General features: G+C 42.2%; 1 protein-coding gene across 4 annotated transcripts in view; it reads right to left on the bottom strand.

The window, feature by feature from the left end:
• Positions 1-22,258, bottom strand: part of mark4a (MAP/microtubule affinity-regulating kinase 4a) — a gene marked incomplete at both ends in the record, with an annotated part of 23,705 nt that extends 1,447 nt beyond the window's left edge. Inside the window, 16 exons of one of the 4 annotated variants that reach the window (XM_080435195.1) lie at positions 443-529; positions 1,085-1,366; positions 2,544-2,641; positions 3,049-3,263; positions 4,704-4,890; positions 5,345-5,454; positions 6,226-6,325; positions 6,819-6,938; positions 8,771-9,007; positions 9,541-9,597; positions 9,827-9,897; positions 10,349-10,414; positions 11,117-11,165; positions 17,659-17,712; positions 17,895-18,092; positions 22,208-22,258. In XM_080435195.1, the coding sequence (XP_080291321.1) occupies positions 443-529; positions 1,085-1,366; positions 2,544-2,641; positions 3,049-3,263; positions 4,704-4,890; positions 5,345-5,454; positions 6,226-6,325; positions 6,819-6,938; positions 8,771-9,007; positions 9,541-9,597; positions 9,827-9,897; positions 10,349-10,414; positions 11,117-11,165; positions 17,659-17,712; positions 17,895-18,092; positions 22,208-22,258 (1,982 nt within the window). The remainder of the gene's footprint in view (positions 1-442; positions 530-1,084; positions 1,367-2,543; positions 2,642-3,048; positions 3,264-4,703; positions 4,891-5,344; positions 5,455-6,225; positions 6,326-6,818; positions 6,939-8,770; positions 9,008-9,540; positions 9,598-9,826; positions 9,898-10,348; positions 10,415-11,116; positions 11,166-17,658; positions 17,713-17,894; positions 18,093-22,207) is intronic. The other 3 variants (XM_080435194.1, XM_080435197.1, XM_080435196.1) reach the window with 3 other exon arrangements.
• Positions 22,259-27,697: the final 5,439 nt, after the last annotated feature.

Below are 27,697 nucleotides of genomic sequence, written 5' to 3'. Positions count from 1 at the left end.
CATGAACAAAACAAGACTCAACTTTAACAAAACATGACCCAACCCACAAACCCAAAATACTAAATGAAATTATGAACACAACATTTGATCAGGTATATATGCATAGGATGGTAAGGGGTCAAAGGGATTTCATAACCCTGGTCTCCATCCACTGAGGCACTGTCCCAACTATTACTAGTTTACCAAATGTGGAATTTCCCCAACCCTCCCCGTGCTTGGAAGCAAAAAACAGAGACTGGAAGTAGGAAGGCAGACAGTGGATGTTGCACAAGCCCAGTGACAATAGAGAAAATAAATGAGTCATGCAGAAAGATAATAACTATTAGATAAAGGCACAAGGCATAGCATATTCAGGCAGGCGGGCAGATAGGAATGATCTCAAGTATTTCCTATGAACAGGCAGACACGCAGGCCGACAGAGAGAAGCGAGAGACATGGGAACTTACTAACTGTTTTGGATCCTTGTGGAAGAGTACAACCCGAGACTGATTTGTTTGAGCCCTGGCGCTTAGAAGGGTCAAGGTTGACCCTGACGCAATGAAAGGGAGTATAGAGGAAGAGAAGGATGAAGAAAGAGGGGGAAGAGAGGTGGAGGGAGGGAAGAAAATACAATTGAATCATAGGAGAGCGAGTGGTGGAAACAGGCACGGCAGGAGCTGTTTGGCAAGGATGGGGTTTGATAAGATTAGGCATATGAGATTGTTATGACTGGAAGCTGGGGGGGGCTCATAAAAGCTCTTATATAGTTGTAGGCAAGGATAAACAGCCAGGATATACCCAAGTTGAAATTGAACATGCAATACCATATGGTTAAATTTCATCTTTGATGTCCCCTCTGTCATAGAGTGACACTTAATGTAACGATTTAATCTTGTGCTCAGAAGCTCAATCATACATACGCAGAGAGCTATGAAGTGTCTGCTGCTTGGGGTGCACTGTAACTCAAATGTAAAAGTATCAAATATTGAAGGAATATTTCAGAAGTGAGCATTCAGAACATATTAGTGTATTGGTAATAGAAATACTTTGTTTGTAAGTTTGTACTGCACCTAAACTGTGCCTCTGTGATGTTCAGGGTATTTACCTGCGTGTGAGTTTGGAGGTCAGTTTGGTGAAGAGGTTGGAGGTGGCCCGGCTGCGGACATGAGGCAGCGGGCTGGCTTCATGGTGGGAAAGGGTGGGGGATGTGGGTGGTGCAGAGTACACCGGCGGGCCCCGGTCCCTCAGCTGGCCCCCGTGGAAGGTGCTACGAATTGTGGAGCCCCGGGTGAGACGGCATCGATCCCCAGAAGTAGAGGACGAGGCTCCTGCTCCTGCCATGCTGAGCGTGGAGGGAGATTGTTGGGGCATTCGGTGGCTCAGGGAACTACGGAGAATGAAGACAATTGAAAATAGAATTAGAGGAAGTCGCTAACGTTAGCTGGCCTATAATGCATTGGTTCTCAAAGTGGGGTCCGGGGACCCCCAGGGGTCCTTAAGGGGTTCCAGCTAAATGTGTTAATAGAGCATCACAATAATTCTAACCCCTTTAACCCCCTTAATCCATATTTTATACATTGGCTATTCAAAAATAGCAGATGTACAAGCTCACAGCGCGTCACTTCATGCCGCGCTGCGAGCTTGTATATCTGCTATTTTAGATTTTTTTTTTTTACGCAAATCGTCTCTTCTGGGGGTCCGTGGCTGGCACAAAACATTTTCAGATAGAGGTCTGTGATCAAATACATATTATTTCGGGGCTCCTTGACTTAAAAAAGTTTGAGAACTACTGCTATAATGAGCACGTCAATAGTCTAGTATACTATGCAGGTATTAAAACGGGTGATGAAATATTCCATCCACCATGGCTTGCCATCTCGGGCAGCACGTAAGGCCACCAGCTGCTCGGCACGGGCACTCGCACACCTAGCGTAGACACACGCCGCACGAGACTCAAGGCCTCGCCATCAGCATGCCTGCCTTGTTGTCAAGTGATGTAAAAATCACAGCGATCAACAGGCTCAACATGGCCTGTTAGCCTGAAGGCTAAGCGGCAAAGTAATAATGGGAATTCTCTGGTATTATAGCTTACATTACTGAACCATTATCTATTACCAACCAATGGATATTAATTTATTTTATTCGTTATTTTTTAAGATTATTTATTTTTTCTGGCATTTTATATGATAGATGATAATAGAATTGCCAGGAACCACATTTTATATTTGTATTTAAAGTGCCAGACATAGTTTATATTATCCTAGTGGTTCTCAAACCTTTTCATGTAAAGGTAATACAAATTGTATTTGGCCATGGACCCCATCTAAAAATATTTTATGCCAGGGACCCACATACAAGATTTGTGTTGTTAAAATGTTAAATTGTTTCAAGGTTTTTTGAAAATAGCAGATCTACAAGCTCACAACGCGTCATATTGCGATGCGTTTTGAGCTTGTATATCAGCTAATTTCAAATACCAATGTATATAGGGTTAAAGTGGTTAAACTGAGAACCACTGTATTATACAATATAATAAAGAAACACCCCAAATCCCCTATATGCACCTGTTCTCCTTGCCATTCTGCAGTAGCCTATCCGTGCCAGAGCGGTCCGTGCATACATATGTATTCCGACGGGTCATGGAGCTTCCAGGGATGTTATTCTGGCAGGGAAAGAGGTCAAAGATCAAGACAACAGGTTAATGAAGACTTAATGAAGATATGCTGGTGGTAGGATGACAAACGGTTGTAGCAGTTTGACGGCCTTCATCATGCATCTGTACGTTAAGCCTGATTATAATACAAGATCTACGAGCTCACAAAGCGACGCGATCTGCTACCTTTTATGCTTTTGTGTCACACTGTAGTATGATCAAGTAGTAGGGCATGTATATATATATATATATATATATATATATATATATATATGTATATATATATATGTATATATATTATTTTTTGGGGTCATATTATGCAGTTTTTGTTTACAAAGCCTAAAGGGTAGACAGAAATGTCATCTTTATAACTATTAATTGTCAACTAAAATGTCATGACGGTGTCACCCTCTCACCGTGGTGGCAGTCATCTCTTTGCGGCGGTCTGGGATCTCTGATTTGTTGGGGTTGTTGGCACTGCTGACCATGGGGCTGGAGGGAGGCAGGCTGTGGCTGCCCATCACGCTGCAGCTGGCCTTACGGGACGGCATGCGGCCCGGATCCCTCAGCTCCCTGTCCCCTGTACTGGTGGGGCTCCTCTTGGGGTGCATGACCGGCATGGAGGGTCCACCTTGGAGGATGAAATGTTAACATAATAAAGAAGATAAGATAAGGTAGAATTATACTGAACACCAACCCCCCCGCCCGCTGCAGGAATTCAGGTATTACAATAGAGAAATGCCACAAAGAATAAAAACCATATGAGTGAATTTAGAAGATTATGAATTAGCAAGTAAAGCTTGTACCAGTTTGTGGAATGGGTTTTCAGTACAGCACCAAACGAATGTTCAGTATGAGCCAGTGCAAAGCATATAAACTGCGTAAACACACACACAGCGTGTACAGTAGAGCCTACAGCGAGCACAATTTGCATGATGGAACTAGAAGTGCAATAAATGCAAAAAGTTAGGCTTATACAGTATATTCCCCATGTGTAGAATATGTGCAGGATACGTACAGTTATTAGCATGGTATGTAAAGAATATACAGCACATTGTAATGTGGATACTGGTTTGTATGTACCAATAGTGTCCATTAGGATTATGTACAGGCTTATGGGTGGGAAAGAACACAGGGCAAGCATTTTCAACATCTTTCAAGTCGGCTGAGCCTTATGAACATGTAATGAATATCCAGTACTTGTTCTATGGGATAAGTACAGTATAGAGGTGAGGAAATGAATCAATTCTAATATGCATCGCGATGCAGACGTGGATTCTGCATCAATGCAGTGACATTACATAATCGATTATATCCTGCTAACAATTGCTGTTAATTTTCCAATTACAACCAAAGGCAATGTCGCATTGAACTGTGATGGTATGTTAACGCTCCCTCTGAGGGACTGGAAGTAAAAGAAAACAACCTGTTTCAGTATTTTGAAAGTGGACAATCTGGGCATATTTCTCAGTCAAATCTGTTACTGTAACGCCGATGTAGCCTACAGTTTCCTCAAATTCCTCACGTCCCAAATCATTGTTCTGTACTAGAGACAAGGAAAGACAACAAACGCAGAGGAATAATATGACTGCTGGAGCAGTTGCTTCTACCATGGCGTGGCACCAACACATGGGTCTCTCACCAAGCAGGAGCGCTAGTATCGGTAAGTATGTGTTTGGCTAGATAGGTTGATCCCAAAAAGAAAAGCTACAGTAAAAAATAAATAAAAAATAAATACAAATAAAAGCCCTTAAATCCTTAAAAAGAATATATATATATATATATATGTAATAATAATAATAATAATAATAATAATAATAATAATAATAATATATTATTATTTTATTTATAATTGTAATAATAATAATACATACTATTTATATAGCGCTTTTCTAGGTACTCAAAGTCGCCTTACAGAGACAAAATAAAAACAACCTTTTTGGATAAACTAGTCAGAAAGGTTAAAAAAGCTATAAAAGGGGGGTTGGGATTTATGTAGGGAGTGCGAGTCTGAAAAGGTGGGTTTAGAGTGTGGTTGGCTATTTGGCTATTAGCCAAAAAAAGAACTCACAGAAGTCACTGTGCCTTCGCTGCCTGTGGTAGGTGGAGGCACTGCGCTGAGTCTTGCTGTGTGAGGAAGAGGAGGAGGAGGAAGAGGAGCCAGTGGCTGAGGAGTGCTTGTTAGTCCCATTGGTGATGGGGCTGGGTCGAACCCGGGCCAGGGACAGGCTACTGGCTGAGCGGGTCTCACTGCCGTCCTGTAGTAAGAACAGTGAGAGGCCAGGTATAAGCTACTATATTGCAGTGGTTAATGTTCATGTCAATGACCCCCAAAATGAATATGTATTTGGCCGTGGACCCCCATCTGAAAATATGATGTGCCATGGACCCCCATGTTTCAAAAACACAGTTTTACACATTTTCAAGATTTCTTTGAAAATAGCAACTTGGTTCTCAACGTGTGGTCTAGGGACCCATAGGGGATCCAGAAGGTCCCCAGTTAAATGACTGATAGTTACAGTAGGAACCAAATGGACACATATGGGTCTGCAACTCCGAGGGTGTATTTGTACACTCTCAGAGTTATATTACCAGACGATTTGACTGTGGAGATTGGGCTCCCAGAGATAAAAAATAATATGAAATGGGGGTCCGTGGCCTAATGCATTTCAAACTGGTTGAGAACGTTCAAGCTACGTTCAAACAGCTTACCTCGTTTTTGAGGCCCAGCAGTAGGTAGGTGGCGGTGACCTCATTGTATTTCTGATTAAGCAGAGCATCCTTGATCTCCTCTGTTGTGAATCCCATTCCAACCATCACCTCTGAGGGAAACAAGACAACAAAGCATGGCAGAGATCGTGTCTCTGTCTCTGTTCCAATTGTATGTATATGTTGTTCAACTTGTACAGTGAATCCTGCAACACGTTATCAATGTTGAATTGTTCCTGAGAAAAGTAGATCAAGTAAGGGAGGTAGCCTATGGAGAGAGATTTGTGCTCTATAGTATAGTGACATTTTGACCAGATTTTGCAGTCTTCAGTGCTCTCAGTCTCAAATGAAGAACAAAACATTATTTGAGCCAGAATTATATCAAAATGTGAATGATGAAAGAACCAGAATGTCCGATATATGTAGGCCTACTAGTGATGCGCTGGTCAGGTTTTTATGTTACCCGCCCCGCACAGGAGCCCAACCCGCTCCAACCCGTCCCGCAAAAATGAATATAAATCAACGACCTGGCCCGTCCCACAACCCGCCAAACAAAAAAACAAAAAAAAGAGAGCCGGCTTTCAACACACAAGCAAGTTCATTCAATTGCTTTCCAGAGAGAGAGAGAGAGAGAGAGAGAGAGAGAGAGAGAGAGAGAGGGAAAGACAGGAGAGGAGAGAGGGAGTGATAGACTCACAGACAGAATAGGAGAGAGAGAGAAGGTACCGGGATTTCGCCTCACCCGCCCACGATAATTGCGTCGGAATCTATTCAACCCGCGGGACCTGCGGGTTACGGGTCGGCCCGTTCATCACTAAGGCCTAACACTCCAGAGCCAAGATGAAGGCTGCAAATGAAGGGGAAAATAGTGCCATTTGACTCACCTATGCGAGTTGCATCACTATAGTCATTAACAGGCTCTATGTGAGGCTTCAGATCTTCCGCATCATACCCTGAATTTATCCACTTGTCCTTCATCACTTGCTGTAGACAACAAAACAGTCTGTATTAGATATGTAAGGCAGGTGTTGAGTTTCACTTTCTTTCCGTAATTGCAATAGTACAGTGAGATAAATACTGTACGTTGAGTGTTAAAGGGATGATGTCTTTTTGTACACTAAAACGGACATTTCCTCCACCATAGGTTCCCCCCTGCAGATGTTCGATCTCAATGTAGCACAAAAAGATAATCAACCCAAATAACACACTTTTACTACTTGTGAACCATACATGCGATTAGAATAAGTTAAAATAAATAATAATAATCCAACAGCTTCAAATTTCATGGTTGAGATATTAACAGGTGTAGTTTATGTAGAAAACATGAAACTTGTGTTAACCACAGACCTTATTTTCTGCATGAATCAAAAAACCCTATGGGCATGGGACATCTGGTGGGGGAACCCATAGCTAATTCACTTCCAGGTTTAAGGACTGCAAAGTGTAACGTAATATTGTGATGTTTTAGGCTCCTTACGTCTAGTGTGCAGCGTTTGGTGGGGTTGAGGACGAGGAATCGACGTAGTATCCCCTCACAGTCTGTGGACATGTAGAAGGGCACACGGTACTTTCCCCTCAGCACCCGCTCTCTCAGTTCCTGTGGGCCATGTCAATCACGTTCCAAAACATTTTACATTTATAATGGAAGGCAATGAGAACAAGCTTGAATCTACTTGCATGAAGCCAGAATACAGATCCTTGTCAACAAAATGGACAGGAGTGCAAAACTAGCTTATACTTTTGAAATTGAGAATCTTTGCCTGAGTAAAATCTTGATTTCACGGAACGGAATGACTTGCAGTGACTCGGTTAACACTTCGCAAGTGTTAACTTGTTGTTTGAGGCAGCACTGTGACCTGACATAAAAGTGACATAAACCATGTTTAGTATGACGTCACGCTACGGGCGAGCACACCGGAACACATTGAGAATGCTTTGAAATGGCTGGGATTTAAACAAATAAAAAGGGGGGTGCCCTTAACATTGAAGTCTATGAGAGCACCTCAGTGATTTTCAAGCTTACTGAGATCGCCCGGGCAGGTCCCCGCAGGACTCTTGACACTGATTGGATTATCACATTCTGTAGGTGGTTAGATAGAGTTACACAGTGTTTGAATCAAAATGTTCAGTCACTTTCTCCCATTGTGGGCCATCGCCCCATCATCCATATGGACGAGCCGACACTGATCTCTCTCACCTGAATGAGGGAACTGATGCTGCTCAGCATTCAGCACAATAGTTACTGCCAAGATTGACGCAAAGCTCAGAGCCCTAGACCTATATGTGCAGCGGATACTGCACTTCCTGACGAGCTGCAGCCAAGTGGTGAGAATGTGCAACATTATGTCAGACCCTCTGACCCTCTACACAGGAGCCCCTTTGGGCTTTGTGCTGAGTCCTCTCCTCTACTCCCTGTACACCTGTGACTGTTAGGCCGTGCACAGCTCCAATGTCATCATCAAGTATGGTGACGACACAACAGCGATGGGCCGGATTGTCAAGGACGACAAGTCTTCCTACAGGGACGAGGTCAGATCATTGACATTATCAGGAGATCAACCTCTCTCTCAATGCCAACAAGACCAATGAGCTGATCGTGGTCTGCAGGAGGAAGAATAGAGAGCATGCCCTATCTACTTCAATGGTTCTTGCAGTGGAAAGGGTTAGTGATTTTAAAGACGTAGTGAAATGAAAAAGACGTTTTTCACACATCTATTATTAGAGCCAAAAATAATTAAGAATACATATTTTTGTTGTGTATTCTTATGTTAAAAGTCCCTAAAAGTACATTTTGAAGTACTTCCTGTAAACCCAAAACGAACTGTGTGATGACATAGATAGACCCTTATGAATATAAATGAATCTTGATTTCATTCACCTGTTTGATTCCCAAAAACACACCCCTGTTTCTGAGCTAAACTTGGCAAAAATGTTAATATAATTTGTAAAGCTGTGCCCTTAGAGTAGCACCAACCTCTAGTGTCTATAGCATTGATTGAACAAAAACGTAATACGTAATTCAGCTGGTCGTTAATTGAGTGAGAGTTCACAGTAATGCTAATAAACTGCTTAAAGATGAATGAATCGGCTATTTTTGCTAAACATTTAATATTTCTGTAAATTTGGAAAACGTAAAAAAAAAGAAACGAAGAATGTGTTGAAAAATCTTTACATGCCCAAACAGGGAGACCAGGTTCAAAGTATTTAAGTAATTTCCCAAAGAGCATAGGTGTAGCCTTGTATGTTTGCAGAAATCACAACTACTCCATGTAGGGTTAGGGTATCATCATTGAGCAGAAATGTGAATTACACAAATGCACAAATGCACAAACTAACTATGCTTGAAGCAAAGAAAAACAACCTAATAGTTGACATAGACGCCTAGTTGTCAATATAGTATTGCCACAGAGCCAGTCTCTTTTCACTTGCCTTGAGGTTCTGCCCGTCAAAGGGCAGTGAGCCACTGACCAACGTGTAGAGAATGACCCCAAGGCTCCAGACATCCACCTCCGGCCCATCGTACTTCTTGCCCTGGAATAGCTCTGGAGCAGCATAGGGTGGCGAGCCACAGAACGTGTCCAGCTTGTTGCCCAGTGTGAACTCATTGCTGAAGCCGAAGTCGGCAATCTTGATGTTGGCATCGGCATCAAGCAGAAGGTTCTCCGCCTGAGTCATACGAGTAACAATACGGAGTAGGGGGGGTGGGGGGTGGGGGTCATGTGACAAACAGGGGGATGGGAAAGGACATTGACGGGGATAGAAGAGAGGTTGGAGGGAAAAGATCGTGGGATGGGGAGGTGCGTAAGAGGAGAAGAGGGAAGGGAGGTTAGAGGACAGAAGTACAAAAGTAGTGAATGGAAAGAAAGACAAAAAATACGAAAGAGAGAAAAAGATAATGACAGGAATTAGATGAAAGATGGGGTGGGGGTTATTGCATGTCAAACAACAAAAGAAATACTGTGACTCATGATTGTACAGTATGTATGTCATATGCTCAGGGATGTAATATTCTGTAAGGACAGAAGGCTGTTGCCTCCCTTAACAAGTGTCTCTGAAAAGAGGCTCTCTCTACTCATCAGTGAGTGTGTGTGATTAAGATGCTATACAGCCCATTTTCACAGACATGGATTAGGCCTATATTTGTAGATTAAAAATAAAATCACCAGTCATTTAAGCCACAGTTAAATGACATCTCTCACCTTTAGATCTCTGTGGACAATATTCTTCTGGTGGCAGTAGTGGACAGCAGACACAATCTGGAAGATGAGGTTAACAGTCCAAGAGGTTAGGGGCCACAAAGTAACATCCTCGGTGTTCATTTAACTCTGAGAGGGTACACATGGAACCAAAGGGACCGTACCCATTTGTAACTCTATCTCACTATCATTTGTAACTCTATCTCACACTCAGTGCAAATCGCTAAGTGCAACACAAGTGTTATTGCTACTATAGTTTCCGAGACACTGAATGACAACAAGGACCTACCTGGCGGAATTTGGCCCTGGCTTCGATCTCCTTCATTCTCCCATGAGATACGAGGTAGTCAAACACTTCACCTGAATTGGAGGTGGAATAAGAGCTAATCAAATTGGGCTACTAAAGTAAGTATTATAGACATATTATTATAATTATTTGCTGACATCACCCACATTACACGCTATAATTTGAATAATTTAAAACATTTGTGCAAAATTGATTTATATAGAGTCTTAATAATAATAATACAATATACAATAATTATTATATAACATAACAATTATGTAAAATGCAGTAGTCAGTGTTAGTGTTTTGTTTATGAAAAGGTTTCTAAAGAAATACTAAAACAAATATATATGTGCTATATGTGCTGTAGATCTGTTTTGCTTCTGATTTCCAAATCTAAAACGGAAATAGCACAGAGCCACAATTTCACACAAATATGTGTACAGGCTACTAGTGTAGCAGCACTGGGGTTAGCTGCTGCATCACTTCCTGTCATAGTTGATCACTAGTACCACAAGCACTCACCTCCACTGGCATATTCCATGATTAGGTAAAGGGTCTTATCTGTCTCAATCACCTCAAACAGCTGCACTGTAGGCCAAAACACAATCAGATTAAAAAGACATATATGATATATTGCTTACAGTAAATCGCTCTGGATTAAGAGCGTCTGCTAAATGCCTAAACTGTAAACTGTGTATATATATATATATATATATATATATATATATATATATATATATATATATATATATATATATATATACACACACACACAAACATACACATATATAAGTAAGTAAATCTCATTCAAAGATGTAAAGAAAGTCTGCCTGATACCACTACTACAACTAATGCAGTGTTTTTTTTGTTTTTGTTTGTTTTTTTTCAATCCATATCAGCTTTAGAAAATCCCTTTCCCCTCCCCCCAACCCAATGACCTCCATACCGAGGCCCGGGGAGTTGGAGGCTACAGTACGGTCAGCTGCCGCTCTAAAGCCTATTCACTCGGGCCCAGACAAATGCTTCCGTCTGCTCGCACACATGGCGGCTATTTAGGCTAAACATACACTCACAAAAATGCGTATACATGTGTGAACATGTGAACACACGGACGCACGCGCGCGCGCACACACACACACACACACACACACACACACACACACACACACACACACACACACACACACACACACACACACACACACACACACACACACACACACACACACACACACACACACACACACACACAGAGAGACACTTTTGTATACAGAGATGCATGTGCCTTACCTATGTTTGGGTGATTTAAACCTTTCATAATTCGTACCTCCCGAAAGAGCTAGGGGGAGGGGGAAGAAACATGCAGAATATTAGAGTCTGTCCTAGTAACATCCAAATGAACTGAAATGTTATGGTTGTAAATCAGCAGAAAAGAGCAGTGCCTTTGAACATTTCATACATTTTTCACATTGCTGTTTACTCATTCATTTCATGCAAAATAATCAAATTACATTTCAAGTATAAACTGTACAGACGGTACAGGAGGTCTTCTGAGGCCGAGCAGTCATGTGAAAACCACATCTGTGGTTAATGTCAGTCCAAACGATTTCACAGTACTACACAGCTCACAGATGAACTTCATAACAACCATGTGTTCAGTTATTTCGTTCGGTAGCGACACAAACCACTTGATCCCCAGCCACCATCATCTGGGGGGAGATTCGCCAAAAATAGCTGATCTACAAGCTCACAACATGTCGCATTGCGTAGATCGGCCAGATCGGCTAGATTTCAGATTTGGTGTAGACGGCAAAAAGTGGTCCAAGAACAGCTGTAACTCAAATCCGTTTACTGAGAATAGAGAGTTTAAGTGGTTAAGAATGTAATTCTTGTGACTCTTTATTGTCACCAGATTCTACGAAAATTCCTAAGCCAGAGGTTACGTGTGTCTGTATTTCTGACCAGTGATTAGATTACTACCTCCCATTGATGAGAAAGCTCTGCCCTCTCATCTGTCATACCATTCTAATATACCGTTCTTTTCTTGAACCATAAAAGCAACAAGACAGAAAAGATGTCTGTGACAGCCCCAGGATATTTATTCAACAAGACATCCTTGAATTGTATCGTCATTGTCAATTGAGGAGATCCAGGTTGCACAGTGGCAATGGCATCACTGAGTCTAGTTTATTTTTTAGCTTTGGAATAGTTCACAAATACTGTGAAGGCGAGTGGAATAATTGGCGGCAGATTCTGACCTACAATGCTGTTCTCTTGTGTAGTGTAAAATGTATGGTTCACGCTGAGATTCACTACAAATCCTTTAGTCAGCAAAATGGCCCCAAATCTTCTTCATAAGTTTTGGTCTCTTCAACAATGATGATCCTGGTCAATAGGAGGAGGAACTGTTTGTGTTTTGATATCAATTACATTTTATGAATCAATTAAATGTTATGTTATTTTATAATTCCAGATCAGAACAAGTTGTCTCTCTGTTCATGCTTAGCTACTCCCACTTAGATTCAGTAATTAATTCCCAGCCACCACTTCCTGCATTGGGGAAAGGAGTGCTAAGACTATTGGCTGCTTCAATAGCTTGGGGCCTGGACAATTTAGTTAATAATGTAGTACAGCATTTATTCCACACAATGATGAAATACATCCTACAACTGAAAGCAAAATGAGATGAACCGAGATGCAAGAGGATGAATGACTTGCCAGAGTCTCATAAAAAGAGGGTGCTGGTATGGAAACCATTATTGCAGGACGTTTTTATTTTAATTTTTAGGTATGAATAATCAATGTGATTTTGCCCTGATACTCAAGCTAACATCAATTTGGGGAAAAGGGTGGTGGTGATAGAGCTAATATGGGTCTCACATGATTTAAAACTGAAAAAGTAAAAGAAAACAAAAGACAACCAAAAGCCAGTGGTTTTCGGGGGGACCCCCAGGGACCCTTGAGAGGGTTCCAGGGGGTCCCCAGCAAAATGTGTTAATATAGCATCAAAATCTGTTGAACCACTTTAAACCTATATACATTGGCTATTTTCAAAAGAATCTTGGAAAGAATTGCAATATTTTTGAAACATTTTAACAACACAAATCTTGTATGGGGGTCCATGGCACAACATATGTTCAGATGGGCAAAATACCTTGACAGGAAAAAGTTTGCGAACTACCGAGCGATTGGTCTCAGCGTAAATGTTATGAGTCTGTAGTAACTTGCATACTGTCTACTCCAGTAAATCACATGCTGTGTCAGAGATAGTGTTACATTACTCTACAGTACGTTAAGCAATCCACCCACCCAGGTTTCATATGCAAATGAGCTACAGCAAAAAATCCTGAGTGTCAATTTGAGACCCTGTGATGGGATTTTACAGTCTTATCAATGTAATGCTGTGGCTGCAAATAACCTCTCTTCCACGGCATCAGCTCCAACTGGAAAAGATATGATATGCTTTTCTAACCTCTTCTTCTCAATCCTCCCCCTTTTTCTACATGTGTGCTTCTGTCCCCTCCTCCTCAGTGGTGGAAGAAGTACTCAGATTCTTTACTCAAGTAAAAGTAGCAATACCACAAGCACAATGTAGAAATACTATGTTACAAGAAAAAGTCCTGTATTCAAGATTTTACTTGTGTAGTGGAGAAGTATAAAATATTCTTTTAAAAAATGGAAATACTCGAGTAAAGTCAAAAGTACCTCAAAACTGTACTTAACCACTTAAACCCCAGCATCTGCATTGTGGGGAAAGCTTTCACAGAAAATAGAAGATCGACAAGTGAGCTTGTTGATCGGCTAATCACAGCTAATGCTTTCCCCTGAAAATACACTAGTATAGAGCCCTGAGGGACTCCGGTCAACCATATAGGCCAGGGTTTAAGTAGCCTCGGAAACCCATGCCTTTTTTTTTGTTACAAAAGAAAAATGGCTTGGTGAACCATGCTGGAATGGTGGTTTCGGAGTGGGAGTGAACCTTGGGGAGGCGGAGACATAGATTAGTGAAGCAATAGGAAGCGGCGCTGGAATCCAGCGGCCTGGGTTTGGATCCGCCCTTCAAGACCATCGATAGGGCTCGCTCTTTCAGTCTAGGGTTTAAGTGGTTAAAGTACAGTACTCGAGTGAATGTACTTAGTTACTTTCAGTGGTGGAAAAAGTACTCAAATGTTTTACTTAAGTAAAAGTATCAATACTGCAATGTAGAAGTACTCTGTTACAATTAAAAGTCCACCAATTCAAAATTTACTTGAGTAAAAGTACAAAAGTATTGGTATCAAAATTTACTTAAAGTACCAAAAGTAAAAGTACTAGAATGTTTGAAAATAGCAGATCTCCAAGCTCACAACGCGTCGCGATGCAACGTGTTGTGAGCTTGTAGATCGGCTAATTTCAAATAGCCTAGGTATAAAATGAGGCTAAAGTGGTTAATGTATGTTTTATAATGTAATCATCTATATCTGTTAAGTAACTAGTAACTAAAGTTTTCAAATAATTGTAGTGGAGTAAAAGTACAATATTTGCCTCTGAGATGTGGTGGAGTAGAAGTAAAAAGTATAGACAATTGTAAATACTCCAGTAAAGTAAAAGTACCTCAAAATTGTACTTAGGTAGAGTACTTGAGTAAATGTACTTAGTTACTTTACACCACTGGTTACTTTCCACCACTGCTCCTCCTTCCGTTCAATTCGTACCCTCAGCTGTCTTTTTCCTCTAGCAGTGGCCGACGTCACTGTCGCCATAGCGACGCAGGTATTAAGACTAGGCTCTTCCCAGCTTCCCCAGCTGTGCCAGGGGGAATCTTGGGATACAGACTGTGGTGGAAGAAGTAGCAATACCACAGTGTAGAAATACTCTGTAAAAATATACTGTATTTAAAAATGTTACTTGGGTAAAAGTACAAAAGTATTGGCAGCAAGAATGTACTTAAGGTACCAAAAGTAGAATGGCCGATCTACAAGCTCAAGACGTGTTGTGAGCTTGTAGATCAGCTATTTCCGAATAGCTGAAATATAGAATAGGGGTTTTGTATTAATAATAAAAGGAGCTAGTCGGGGTGGAAACCTCATATGTCCAAAACTTTTTTATACTTTTCAGGATTAAAATTCAAAAATAGCAAAAGTAGCAGATCTACAAGCTTGAAACGTGGGGCAAAGCAATGTGTTTTGATGCTTTTGAATGCTTTTGATGCTTTTGTGTGACGCTGTAGTATGATCAAGTAGGGCATTCATATACGAAAAAAACACAAAAAGTTAGAATATGGAGATGAGAGGTTTCTGCCCGACAGCAACAAAATGTAATAGTTACTTTCCACCACTGGATACAGAGAGTGCTGAAGTGTCTCATCATCCGAGTATTTTATATTGTGGTATTGATATTTTTACTTAAGTAAATATCCGAGTACTTCTTCCACTACTGCAAATAATTCTGCAGATAACAATCCTACACAGGATTTCACATGCTAGCTAGGAATATAGAGCTCCTCGTATAATGATTATATTCTCCACACTTACACCTTCCACACCAAACAAATGAAATTGTATGTACCTTAAACTGGCATATTTGGTCCCTGCATGTTTTGTCTCAAAGACCCTTTCTGGCCGAGAACAAATTTAACCACATTGCAGAATCCAGCATAAAAATCATTAACATCCTCCTGTAATTTGTTACTTCCTCATAAAAGAGAGCCATTTTCAGAACTGCTGAGGCCCATTGTTCTCAACAGTAAATTCAGCTCTCCAGCCCACCCCTTCTCTGAACACAGTCTCTGCCTCTTTACCCCACTATACTGTATTTCTCTCTTTCTCTCTCTCCCACTACATATAAGAGTGCAGATTATGCTAATATGGGCTCTTTCATGTGTTCAGTGCTAAGGATTTTCTCTAGCCCACGGGTATGTAAAGAAGCCTCTATCATCACTGGCCAATTGTCGAGGATTCTCTCCCATCACTAGCCAATCCTTACATTCTCTTGTCAATGGTGTCCTAAATGTTGCACCATTGTCTTACAACAAACCAATCACAACACCTTATCTTGCAACTGTCCAATCACACAAAAGGAGCAGTGAAATGAAGGAGAAAACACGTTTGGGATTACAGACCCTGTAAAGCATTAAACATTCTGTAAAGACAGGTAAAATAAAGTATATCTGCTCAGGTTGTGAGAATAATTTAAACATATCATCATCAAAATGAAAGCAATGATCAAATAAATGGTTAGAAATACCTACAAAAATATATATTGTATGTATTTACTTAATCCTTGATTAGATTATCACTGTACATCAATACAATTTAATTTCACTGTAACTATACAGATTGAGTAAAATATTCTTTAAAAAGATGTACCAAATATCATACCATTTGTGTAGCTAATGTAGCTACCCTTTCCTGTACTAACCCTCAATTTCACATCAGCTGTAACATGTACTCAACGTAACACTCATGTTCACAAAGTAACATGCAGCTGACAGTATATGTTTTTGCAGTCAAACACAATCTCACACACCACCATCATGAACAATGATTTCATCCCTGATTTGCTCCTTCCGGTCTGTTCACTTCTTGCCCACAGGCACAGTGCATGTATGCCACTACAGCAACAGAGGTGGGTAAATCACAATACAGCAGATAAGAGGGATAGAAAGACAGAGCTATAGAGAAAGAGAGAGAGAGAGAGAGAGAGAGAGAGAGAGAGAGAGAGAGAGAGAGAGAGAGAGAGAGAGAGAGAGAGAGGGAGGGAGGGAGAGGGAGAAAGAAAGAAAGAAAGAGAGCGTAAAGAATATAAAAGGGGATAATCTAATGAGCAAACTGCAATTAAGTGAGACATGTGTTCGACCAAAAGATATGCACACAGTACAAGCATTTTATGGACTAAACAAATCTTTTGAATGATTCATCTAATATTGTTCATTACCAGCTTTTGCTTTCCCATCAAGATATTCTTTGGACAACTCCTAACCCCTACACTCCTCGATTAATACAAAAACTAGTGACTGCTGTGGTTTGACGTTAATATGGGAAGACTTGAACATGTTGACACGCGTCATCCATGTTGCCTCCTTATCACTCATGCCAGATACAGTATGTACCATTCTAAGTCAGCTTGAGTGAGGCAACGTCTGTGCATACACCATGCTGAACGTGCCCTTGATACCTGGTGAAACCCATGTCCAACCCTTCTGGATCTGCCCTTCATGCATAACAAACCTTGAGTGTCCACCATTCAAGTTCAGCCCTCAACATGCTGACCAGCAGAAAAACGAAGCCGGCCCATCAAATGTCCAGCTCCTTGTGATACACACCTAAGCATTTACTAAACCTATGCACCACTCACTCTTAGAACAAAACAAAATGTCCACCAGGTTCATGAACAACTCCAATGCTGTTTGTTTCGTTTTTTACATTTTACTTTAATCATCCTGGCGCAACACTTCTTTTGCAGATGGAATGACATTGTTACGACGAATTAAGAAGACTAAAAATGGGGTGAGTGACCAGGATCTCAACAATGAGTCACTATCCACTCAAGGTGACGATTAGCCCAGAGAGACGAGATGAGAGCCTATCTCCAGAGCAGAGGTCTCCTTTCCCTCCCATCCAGTCCCTACTGTAGCACCTGCCAAACCACATCACATCCCATGAGCCCTCGCTCTATCTATTGCTCTCTCATTCTTGTTCCTTCTGACAGAAAAGTGAGTGGTAAACATTTCCCGAAAAAACACAAACCTGTCAAAGTGTCCCAGTGCTCAACAGTCTTTTCTGAAGATATGAAGTATATTACTAGGCTAAATTATTACTACATCATCAATTCATCATAAACAGAAGGCTCACCTTTTGTAGGCTGGTTGGATTCAACTGAGTTTTGTCAATAATTTTTATTGCAACCTGAAAGAGACAGGGATATTTTGTATAAAACATCAATTAATCGTGAAAGTGTAATTGTTTTAAGGGCTAATACATGTCCAATTATTTCATGCATTCTGTTTTATTTGTAATTTTTAATAAAGTTCTGTCCCACAGTCAACGTTCTCCTTATACTCTATGAATTCCATTGCCCTCATCCTCACCTCCTTGCCCGTCAGGATGTGGCGGGCCAATTTGACCTTGGCGAAGTTTCCCTTGCCGATAGTCTTGAGCAGACGGTAGTTGCCGATGTGCGGCGTCTCGTCGGAGCAGGAAGCAATGGAGTTCCTACATCGGGCACCCAGCGAGCGACTGGACAGGCTGGTGCCCTTGTCTGAGCGGCTGGCTGCCAGAGACACATGCTGGGGGATAGAGGAGATGAGACAGAGAGGGTCAGCACCACCAGTAGCACCAGACTGGCTTGGGACCTAAAAGCTGCTGGAAAACGTGTGTTTTAACAGGCTGCTTGGCTTCTCAACAACTGGAGGATGTGTCGTCATGGTGAGCTGATCCCAGGCCCCTGGACCCCACTTTGAGATACCCTGCTATATGCCATTGACCATTGTCAACATTGGCACAGATACTTTATATGAACCATCTACTAAAGTCATTGCACAGTCTATGCTAATACGAGAAGTTAAAATTGGTCCTTTAAGAAACATCTTATAAAGCATCGTATAAAGCAGATGTTTAGAGAGCGTGGATCTTTATAGTCTATCATGTTGTCTCATCTATCATTTTCTATTAGAGACACTGGGTAATTAACTTCAACAAACTATTGGTAGATTTAGCCATTGTACAATCTGACTGATCAGCACTAGACTCATTCCACCATATGACAATACGTTTGACAAATATGACCACCGTATCATTTTGGGATTTATGTGAATACCATTTGTTGGACAAATGGTGGCAATTATGGGTTGTAACTATATTGCATGTTAGCATTACATGTTATGTTAATAGCTGTCAAACCCACAATCGCTCCCTGGGTAATGAAGATTTTTCCCATTCAAAATCCCATTATGTCAGGTAGGTGGCTCTTTATCATGTTTGGAGGAAATAATAATAAACTAATTCTGCATCAGTACCTGGAAGTAGTGTTGGAAAACTACAGTACAAATCCTTATGACCCAGGGGCTGAGGTTTTTGATGTCAGACTTCTGTACTCTGCAGCTGTGCTATTGCCTTTTAGTACATTCTATGTTAATAGCTGTGCTATATATGTTGTTAGTAATCACATTTAATTTAGCTGTATCATTACATTTTAGAGGCTGCTTGATTCTGGACCCAACAGCTTCAGTGTATTGTGCAATGATGAAGTTGTTCGAGTCCAACGTGATGTGCATTTACAGCACTGGTTCTCAAAGTGGGGTCCGGGGACCCCCAGGGGTCCTTGGGGGGGTTCCAGGGGATCCCCAGCAAAATGAGTTAATATAGCATGAAAATCTGTTTAACCACTCTAGCACCATATACATCATATTTGAAAATAGACGATCTACAATCTCACAACCAATTGCATCGCGACGTGCTGTGAGCTTGTAGATCGGCTGCTATTTTTTAAAAGAATCGTGAAAACTATGGAATATTTTTTAAACACAAATCTTGTATGGGGGTCCCTAGCACAAAATGTTTTCAGATGGGGGTCTGTGGTCAAATACATATATGAAAGGTTTGAGAACCCTGATTTACAGAGTACTTCATGTATCTCAGTATGACTGAGATACGCGTCGCGTGACACAACAGGGCCCTGGAATTGACAAGATACAGAACAGCAGAGAGAGAATACAGAGAGAGGGGTCAAGAAAAGAAACAGGGAGAGGAAATATGAAGCAGTAGGGAAAACACAACGGAAGATGCTAAAACAACTAAATAATGATAAAGGTGTGGGGGGGGGCGTGAGGGTTAAAAGGGAAGTGAGGGAAATAAATGAGAGAAATAGTCACTATGGGGAATAGGGTTGGGATCCGGAATCCAACATTGAGGAACAGGAATCGGTTCCATCACATTTGGAACCGTTTCCGCCCGGAACTGGTTTTATCACACTGTCAGAGCTGGTATGTGGACATCCCGCCTGCTATACAATTACAATACCAGTGGTTCTCAAACTTTTTTGAATTTGAAGGACCACCATAACTCTGAGAGTGTAGAAATGGAACCAAATGGATGTAAGGGTCCATTTGGTTCCACTTGTACACTCTCAGAGTTATGGTGGTCCTTCATAGGCTACACATGGGACTCTGAGAGTGTCCATTTGTACACTCTCAGAATTATGGTGGTCCTTCATAGGCTACATATGGGGCTCTGAGAGTGTCCATTTGTGCATTCTCAGAGTTACAGACCTGTAAGGGTCCATTTGGAACCCTTTCAAGTTACCCAGAGGGTCCCTTGAACTCACTTTGAGAACCTACAATAATATGTATGCAATACTGTATGCAAAATATACATACTTTTAACAATTCCACACATATATATGGAATTGTATAAAATCCTAAAGGATCTCAACCTATAGCAAGAGAGATGGAGAGAGGAATACAGGAGAAGAGTGTAAAAAGGAGAGCAGATGCCGACACAGTGGTCCCTGGCCTGGCCTATAGGCCCGAGGCGACACACTTCCATCCCCCCAGCATGTCCTCGCTGTCGGCCAGAAAGCTTGTATGTCCAAAAAAAGAGAACCTGCATTCCAATGGATCCAATGTAGTTATTATTTAGTCGCCAGCTCTCGTTAGTACTTTTCATTGGTTCAATATTTATAACATCAACGGACACACTTAACTACTTTAACTTCAACTTTAAAAATGTTAAAGAATAGTTTTAAAAATTAATTGCATCTACAAGATCACAACACAACCGCGTTGTGAGCTTGTCGAGTGGAAATGTTTGCCTCATTTGTGTGACACTGTAGACAAAGTAGTGTATTGTTATACAAATCAAAACTACTAGAAATACGAGGTTTCTGCCCGACAGCGACGTCATCTAGATCGGACACACACACACACACACACACACACACACACACACACACACACACACACACACACACACACACACACACACACACACACACACACACACACATACACACACACACACACACACACACACACCTCCTTCCCAGGGTTCCATCTCTTTCCATGCCCCACCTAGAGCCATGTAGTCTCCACATACCATGCTACTACAAGCACTGTACAGTATGTTAATCTACTGACTGTATGCATCAGGGCAGACATCACTGGCAGTTCCTTTCTCCTTCATCACTGCTTTGATAACAGAACATATAAATACTGTCAGTATGTTAATATAAGGAAAGGATAAGCAACTGTTTAAAGACATAATCTATTGTGCCCCCCTCCTCCACCCCCTAAATAATAATAGTCATTATCAATGTATGTATTCATTTATTAACCTTATTTTATCAAGGTTTGCTGAGAATAAGAGGTTGGGAGATGGTCCAGAAGTGGTTAGGCCATGAAATAACATGATACCATGTCAATCACCCTGCACTGATTTTTTTTGGTAACATCCATCAAATGGCCTGGTACACATCCACTTCTGATTCCTTGCATATGACAAATCCCTTTATTCAGTGTCATAGACAGAGAGACAGACAGACAGATATAGACAGACACACACACACACACACACACACACACACACACACACACACACACACACACACAGATGGACAGACGGATGGACGGGATGGATACTGACAATATCACATAATACTGTCAATATAAATCACCATTGTTTCTCCTAGGCCGTGTTTGCTTTATGGAGACTGTAGCTATATGGAATGTATGGCGCTGTCTGGCTGCCACTTGCTCTGGGCGGACGCTTTGCAGGCTACGCAGCAATGGGCTGCACATCGTTTCATGCAGCAGGCCTTCTGCTTTACATAGGGAACTCGTCGAACGTATATAGGCTACACATGGTTATTCTATGTTCATTTCGGGTTTTTGCCCGTGTATGCCCGGTCCTCTCAGCCCAATTCATGTCAGCCACACAAGGGGAATACACTATCCGTGACATCACTATCTCTACGGCCGTTCTAATAAGAGGCTGGTATGGTATGGAGCTTCTGCGCATATCCACTGATCCACTGAGTGTGATCGTATGCGGATAGACTCATTCCGGACTGTTTGCCCACCATCAGCTCTTTCTCTGTGTTAGACCGTTATGTGGCGAACCTGCTCCGCCAAATATCCTTCCATCCAGCATCACACGTCCGAATTCCCTTTACCCATTAACCCATCTGCACTGTGTACACACACACACACGCACGCACGCACACACACACACACACACACACACACACACACACACACACACACACACACACACACACAGTAAATAATCAGCCACACCGTAGTATAGGCTACAGCATTTCCTTTATGATACATGCATTTTTTTTAAACATAAATAGACTATATATCTCAGATTCTCAGTCAAAGCCTATTGCTATAATTGCACTTACATGGTCAGTACTCCTGTCGTTTCCAGACGGCAACGCAGAACGAGAAGACATTTTCCCTGAGTATAAGAATCACTGTGTGTTTTTTACGCGTATATAATATTTACAGTACTATATGCTCCACATATAACAGCATCCATCCATCCATCCGACACATAGAGGCAGTTCTGTTCCGCAGATCAGATCAATCTGCTTCTTCTCCAGCCGGTGAAGCAGTGGTCGAGAGGAGACCTCTGCCTATCATGGCAGCAATGGATGGATATCTGGGGATGTCCTCAAGCGAGCTGCATTTTCTTTCGGTATTCCGAGTGCGAAATTCGACCGATCAAAAAAGCAGAAATGCACCAAAAGCAATGTCGATCCTAAAGCATCGAATAATGCTAAAATGCGGTGCTGTTTGGCCAAAGCCCAACGTCTGTGTGACGACTCTCCCTCGCCACCCCCTGCCTCATCTCGGCGTATACAAAACAAATACGGTTTCCTCTGAATGTGTGTCGTTTATCATAATGATAGCAAATATGATCGTTCAGTTACCCATCATCACCGTTATTCTTTGCAGCCGTGTGCGATTATATTACGGAACCTGCTGTGCAAGAAAAAAGGCCGAAATGTTCATAAGTCGATATTCTCCCGGTCAGTGAGATGCGCCACTTCTCCCGTCAGAGATGCTGCTGACATCCTCCGAACACAACCGAACGGTGCAGCCGATCCTACGAGCGTACATTTTAGCGTAAATTAGGACTAAGCTGCATCCTCCAAAGATGGCTGGAGTTAAATAAAACATAAAAAAAGATATATAACACAATAAAAGAATACTTAAAATCAATGCTTTGGTCAAATTATGTTTGGAAAGCTGAATATAAAAATGAATTAAATTAATTCCCCCTTTTTTGCTTTGGGGGGCCCATACCATACCTACATATGCCCTGTTCAGATAGGCCAAAAGGGATGAATAGTTTGGTGACATTCATCATATGAGTAAGAATTGAGGCAATCGAATGATTCATTAAAATGGCATTTTATATACATTATATATATATATATATATATATATATATATATACGTATACATATTTTTATATACATATATATATAATATATATGTATATATATATATATATATATATATATATATATATATATATATATATATATATATATATATATATATATATATATATATATATATATATATATATTGGCTGTAATGTTGTGGTGTATTAATGCTATGCAGTATTCCTTGATTGCCTGAAGAGGGCGCTTGGGTGTGCTACAAATGCTCAGAGCACACAGGGTGCTGGTCCTGTAGGCTACACAGAGATGTATTTTAAACACATTTTAGAAGAAGGCCGATGCACACCTTAAAGGTTGGTGACAGGTGCATAGGACAGTTGAATGATGAAGGTCTAACGGCCAAAACGTCAACTTAATAAAGAGCAATTTTTTTTGCATGTTCCAGACAGTGTGCGGGACCTCTGTCTTTAATTTTATTATCAGAGATCCCCTTCTAAACACATGTATTTGAAACACATATTTAATTTTTTTAATGAAGATATGAAGATCATTTCATATCTTGTATTTTCTGTATTTGAAATATATATTATTATTCTCAAATTGACACATCTTAAACATTTACACAGGTTTATACTATAAAAATATACTTTATAAATAATTATAATAATACAAAAATACACAATGTGAGATGTCACTTTTACTCCGCCTCTGATTGGCTTACATCACCTCAACTCAACTGAAGCCTCATAGAAATGCCCTTATACATTAAAGATAGTTTACTTTTGTGATAACTACATTACTACTAACCAAAATGGTCAGACAAGACTAATATTTGATTATTTGTGACCCTATGTGTCAGTATCTTGATGTCAGTATCTTGGTAAGTATCCTTGTGTCAGTATCCTGGTGTCAGTATCTTGGTCAGTATCCTTGTCAGTATCCTTGTCAGTACCCATGTCAGTATCCTGGTCAATATCGTGGTCAGTATCCTGGTCAGTATCCTGGTCAGTATCCTGGTCAGTATCCTGCAGTATCATGGTCAGCATCCTGGTGTCAGTATCATGGTCAGTATCCTGGTCAGTATCATGGTCAGCATCCTGGTGTCAGTATCATGGTCAGTATCCTGGTCAATAATAATTAGGGTTAGTATCCTGGTGTCAGTATCATGGTCAGCTTCCTGGTGTCAGTATCATGGTGAGTATTCTGGTCAATATCCTGGTCAGTATCTTGGTGTCAGTATCATGGTCAGTATCCTGGTGTCAGTATCTACAGTATCTATTTACAGCATCTGACGTTAAGTAACCCAAACGCTTAGCCTTCAGAGCGCCCTCAACCTCTATGAGCATGGTTCGCAGCACTGGTTCGGGAACGGTCTGTCCTTAGAGAGTGACTTGACTCTAAGGGCTTCCCTCTCCCAAGTGCCACCAACTTGTGGGGCACTGGGTGGATTGAAGCGAAAGGAAATCTTCTTCGCAGCCAAATGGTCCTTCAGATGAGGAGCCATGGATTGTAACTTTCTCAAAAAAGCCTCTCGAAGCTCCCATTCCCCACCAACAAAGTTGGCGCCATTATCCAGAAGAAGTTCGGCTGGGGTACCTCGTCTGGCAATGAAGTATCTCAGTGCCATTAGGAAGGAAACATCGGGGATCGGAGAAACTGGGTCAACTGAGATATTCCCAATGAAAGCAGACTTCTTAAGCTCAACGTCCTCAGGTTCTGGGCTGAAAGCAAACATGGCAGGCCATTGCTCTGGTGATTGATGGAGGAACTCTGGGCCCGTACACCATCGAGTCCTCCAGGGACAGACCCTGTGTAAGATCATCTGCAGGGTTACTGGCGGAGTCCACGTATCGCCAGTTCTCGACGTCTGTCAGGGTTTGGATCTCCGAGATACGTGTTCCCACAAAAACCTTGTATCTGCAGGATTCTGCTCGTATCCAGTATAAAACAGTGGTCGAGTCGGACCAGAGTGTGAACTTTTGCTAGTTCGGCTCCAGTGAGTGCAGCACTGATCAGTTCATGGCGCGGGATGGATAACTGCTTCTTCGGTGCGACCCGGGACCGAGCAAGCACAAATGCCACCTGAACTTGTTGGTGGTCATCTACGGTCCGCATATAGGCAATAGAACCGTAAGCTCGCTCGGAGGCGTCACAAAATATGTGAAGCTCTCTAGTGGCGGTTGGAGTGTCAGCACCTGGTGGGGCATAGCTTCTGGGCAATTCCAGTTGCCGCAGGTGGGGAAGCTTCTGTTCCCAAGCGAGCCATTTGTCTGCCAGACTTTGAGGTTGTATGGGGTCATCCCAGCCTCCACCTGCCTTCCATGTGTCCTGGATAAGCACCTTGCCTCTCATAGTGAATGGGATAAGGTAACCCAGGGGATTAGTGATGTGCGGGTCAGGTTTTTTCATGACCCGCCCCGCCCCAACCCGCCACGGAACCCAACCCGCCTCAACCCGCCCCGCGAACCCATATATAAATCTATGGCTCAACCCGCCCCGCGACCCGCGGTGGGAATATATATATATATTATATAGCGCTCTTTTAAGTACCCAAAGTCCCTTTAAATGTCTACAGTAGCACAACATTGTCATGGGCTGAATAAACAAGCATGTTGTTCAAAATAGTTTTTTATTTTTTTTTTGCGTGTGAGAGCGGCTGACCCACTCACCCGTAGCCCGCATAATTTCCTCTGAAATCCTGACTCGACCTACCCGCGCCGCGGGTTGACCCGCGGGTCCCGCGGGTTACGGGTCGACCCGCTCATCACTACAGGGGATCGTACTGGCAAGCTTATATGCATGTAGATGGTTGGCTCTTCCAATCTCTGCATGTCTCGCCAGAGGAAGCGTAGCAATGGTCGATCGGCCGGCAACAAGCGGATCTGGTGGAACATGCTTTTTATGTCCCCACTGACTGCCACGGTATGTTGCCGGAACTTTAGGAGAACGCCGAGTAAGGACGACAGGTCCTGTGAGGAGTTGGTCATTCAGGACTTGACCTTTGAAGGTGAAGGAACAGTTGAACACGATCCTGTCTTTGCCGTTGTGGTGCACCATATTGTGCGAAATGAACCAGGACTCTGCTGACTGTCCGGCTGCTTCTGTAGATATCTTAGACACGTAGCCAGCCTCTTCAAGTTTCCGGATCTCCTTACAGTTCACTTCTGCTCGGCCAGGATCCTTGAGGAGCCTTCTTTCCGTGCTGCGTAGACTGGGTAGCACAGCTTCTTTAGGAGCTGTAGTAACTGCTGGGACTTGACGGAGGAGAGGAGTAGCATGGCGTAGGACACCATCAACCTCTACCCTGGTGGAGGCCTCTTGGAGCAAGGCAAGGGCCTGCTGGTCCTCTTTGTAACGGGTGGCAACCTTCTCACTTCTGTAAGGGAGTGTGTCGACTTGCCAGAGACTTTCTACATGCCTGTGAAGCTCTGTGGCTGATGAAACAGAAGTAACATGTAGGCATGATTGGTTTGCAGACAGCATTTGTCCGAGTCCAGTGAGTCCTTGGAGGGTCCAACCCAGTTTGGTGCAGACAGCGAAAGGTGCTCCGGAAGGGCCGGCGCGCACCGGTCGGGTTGGTATCAACAGGTGGGGCATGTCCGAGCTGATTAGCAGCAGAGGTCGAGTACGGTCAATGGGTGGCAAAGGCCAGCTTTTAAGGTGTTCGTAGTGTTTCTGGATTGCAGCCACTGGATATGAGTGTTCAGCCAGACTTAGGCAGTCGGCAGTGAAGGCCTGGTTGATCTTATACACTTCTTGGCAGGCTGGTGCAGTAAGGATATGTGGAAGTTCACTGATGCACCATGGAGCTCCACAATTTCCTGCTGGACCGTCCTAAGGGTAGAACCTCTGGCTGCCTGATGAGATGAAGCTGCTGAACAGCCTGTGGCAGTATGATGGTTCTTTCAGAGCCGTCGTCAAGCACAGCATATGTTTCCATCGTTTGTGGTCAATTGTGCATAAGGATCTTCACCACCTTCAGAATGACCTTCTGTGAACGGTTGGGTCGGTCAAGGTAGGCATTTGTTGGTGTTGGAGGAACACTCACCATGAAGACTTTCTTTGACATCTCCTGAACTGCATCATGGAGGACAGTGAGGTGTAACTCATTACAGATTTGACAGAGTCGTTTGAGGGTGCAATCCTCGGCTTTATGCGCTCGGCCACACTTGCAGCATCGTCCGTCCCGAATCCACTTAACGACTTGGCCGGTGTTGAACTTCTGAAACTCTGTGCAGGAGTTCAGATAATGCTCCTTGCTCCAATATGGCTTGAACTTGGAGCAGGCTTTGAGCGTGGAGGTGTAGAGCTGTCTGTATTCTCAGCTGTTTTTTTTATTTACCTTTTGTGTTTATTTTGCATTTTTCAGACAGTTAAGACAGGAGAAGAACATCATATCATTTTTGGTTTAGATTTTTTCCCCTGACAAAAACATAATTTCATAATTTTTTGATTCCTCCCCCCTCCCCACGTTACTGG

Source organism: Gymnoscopelus braueri, assembly GCF_963280865.1.
Source record: "Gymnoscopelus braueri genome assembly, chromosome: 8".
In the NCBI taxonomy this organism is placed as follows: Eukaryota; Metazoa; Chordata; class Actinopteri; order Myctophiformes; family Myctophidae; genus Gymnoscopelus; species Gymnoscopelus braueri.
The sequence above is the reverse complement of the archived record's forward strand: the minus strand, read 5'-3'. Positions and strand labels throughout refer to the sequence as shown.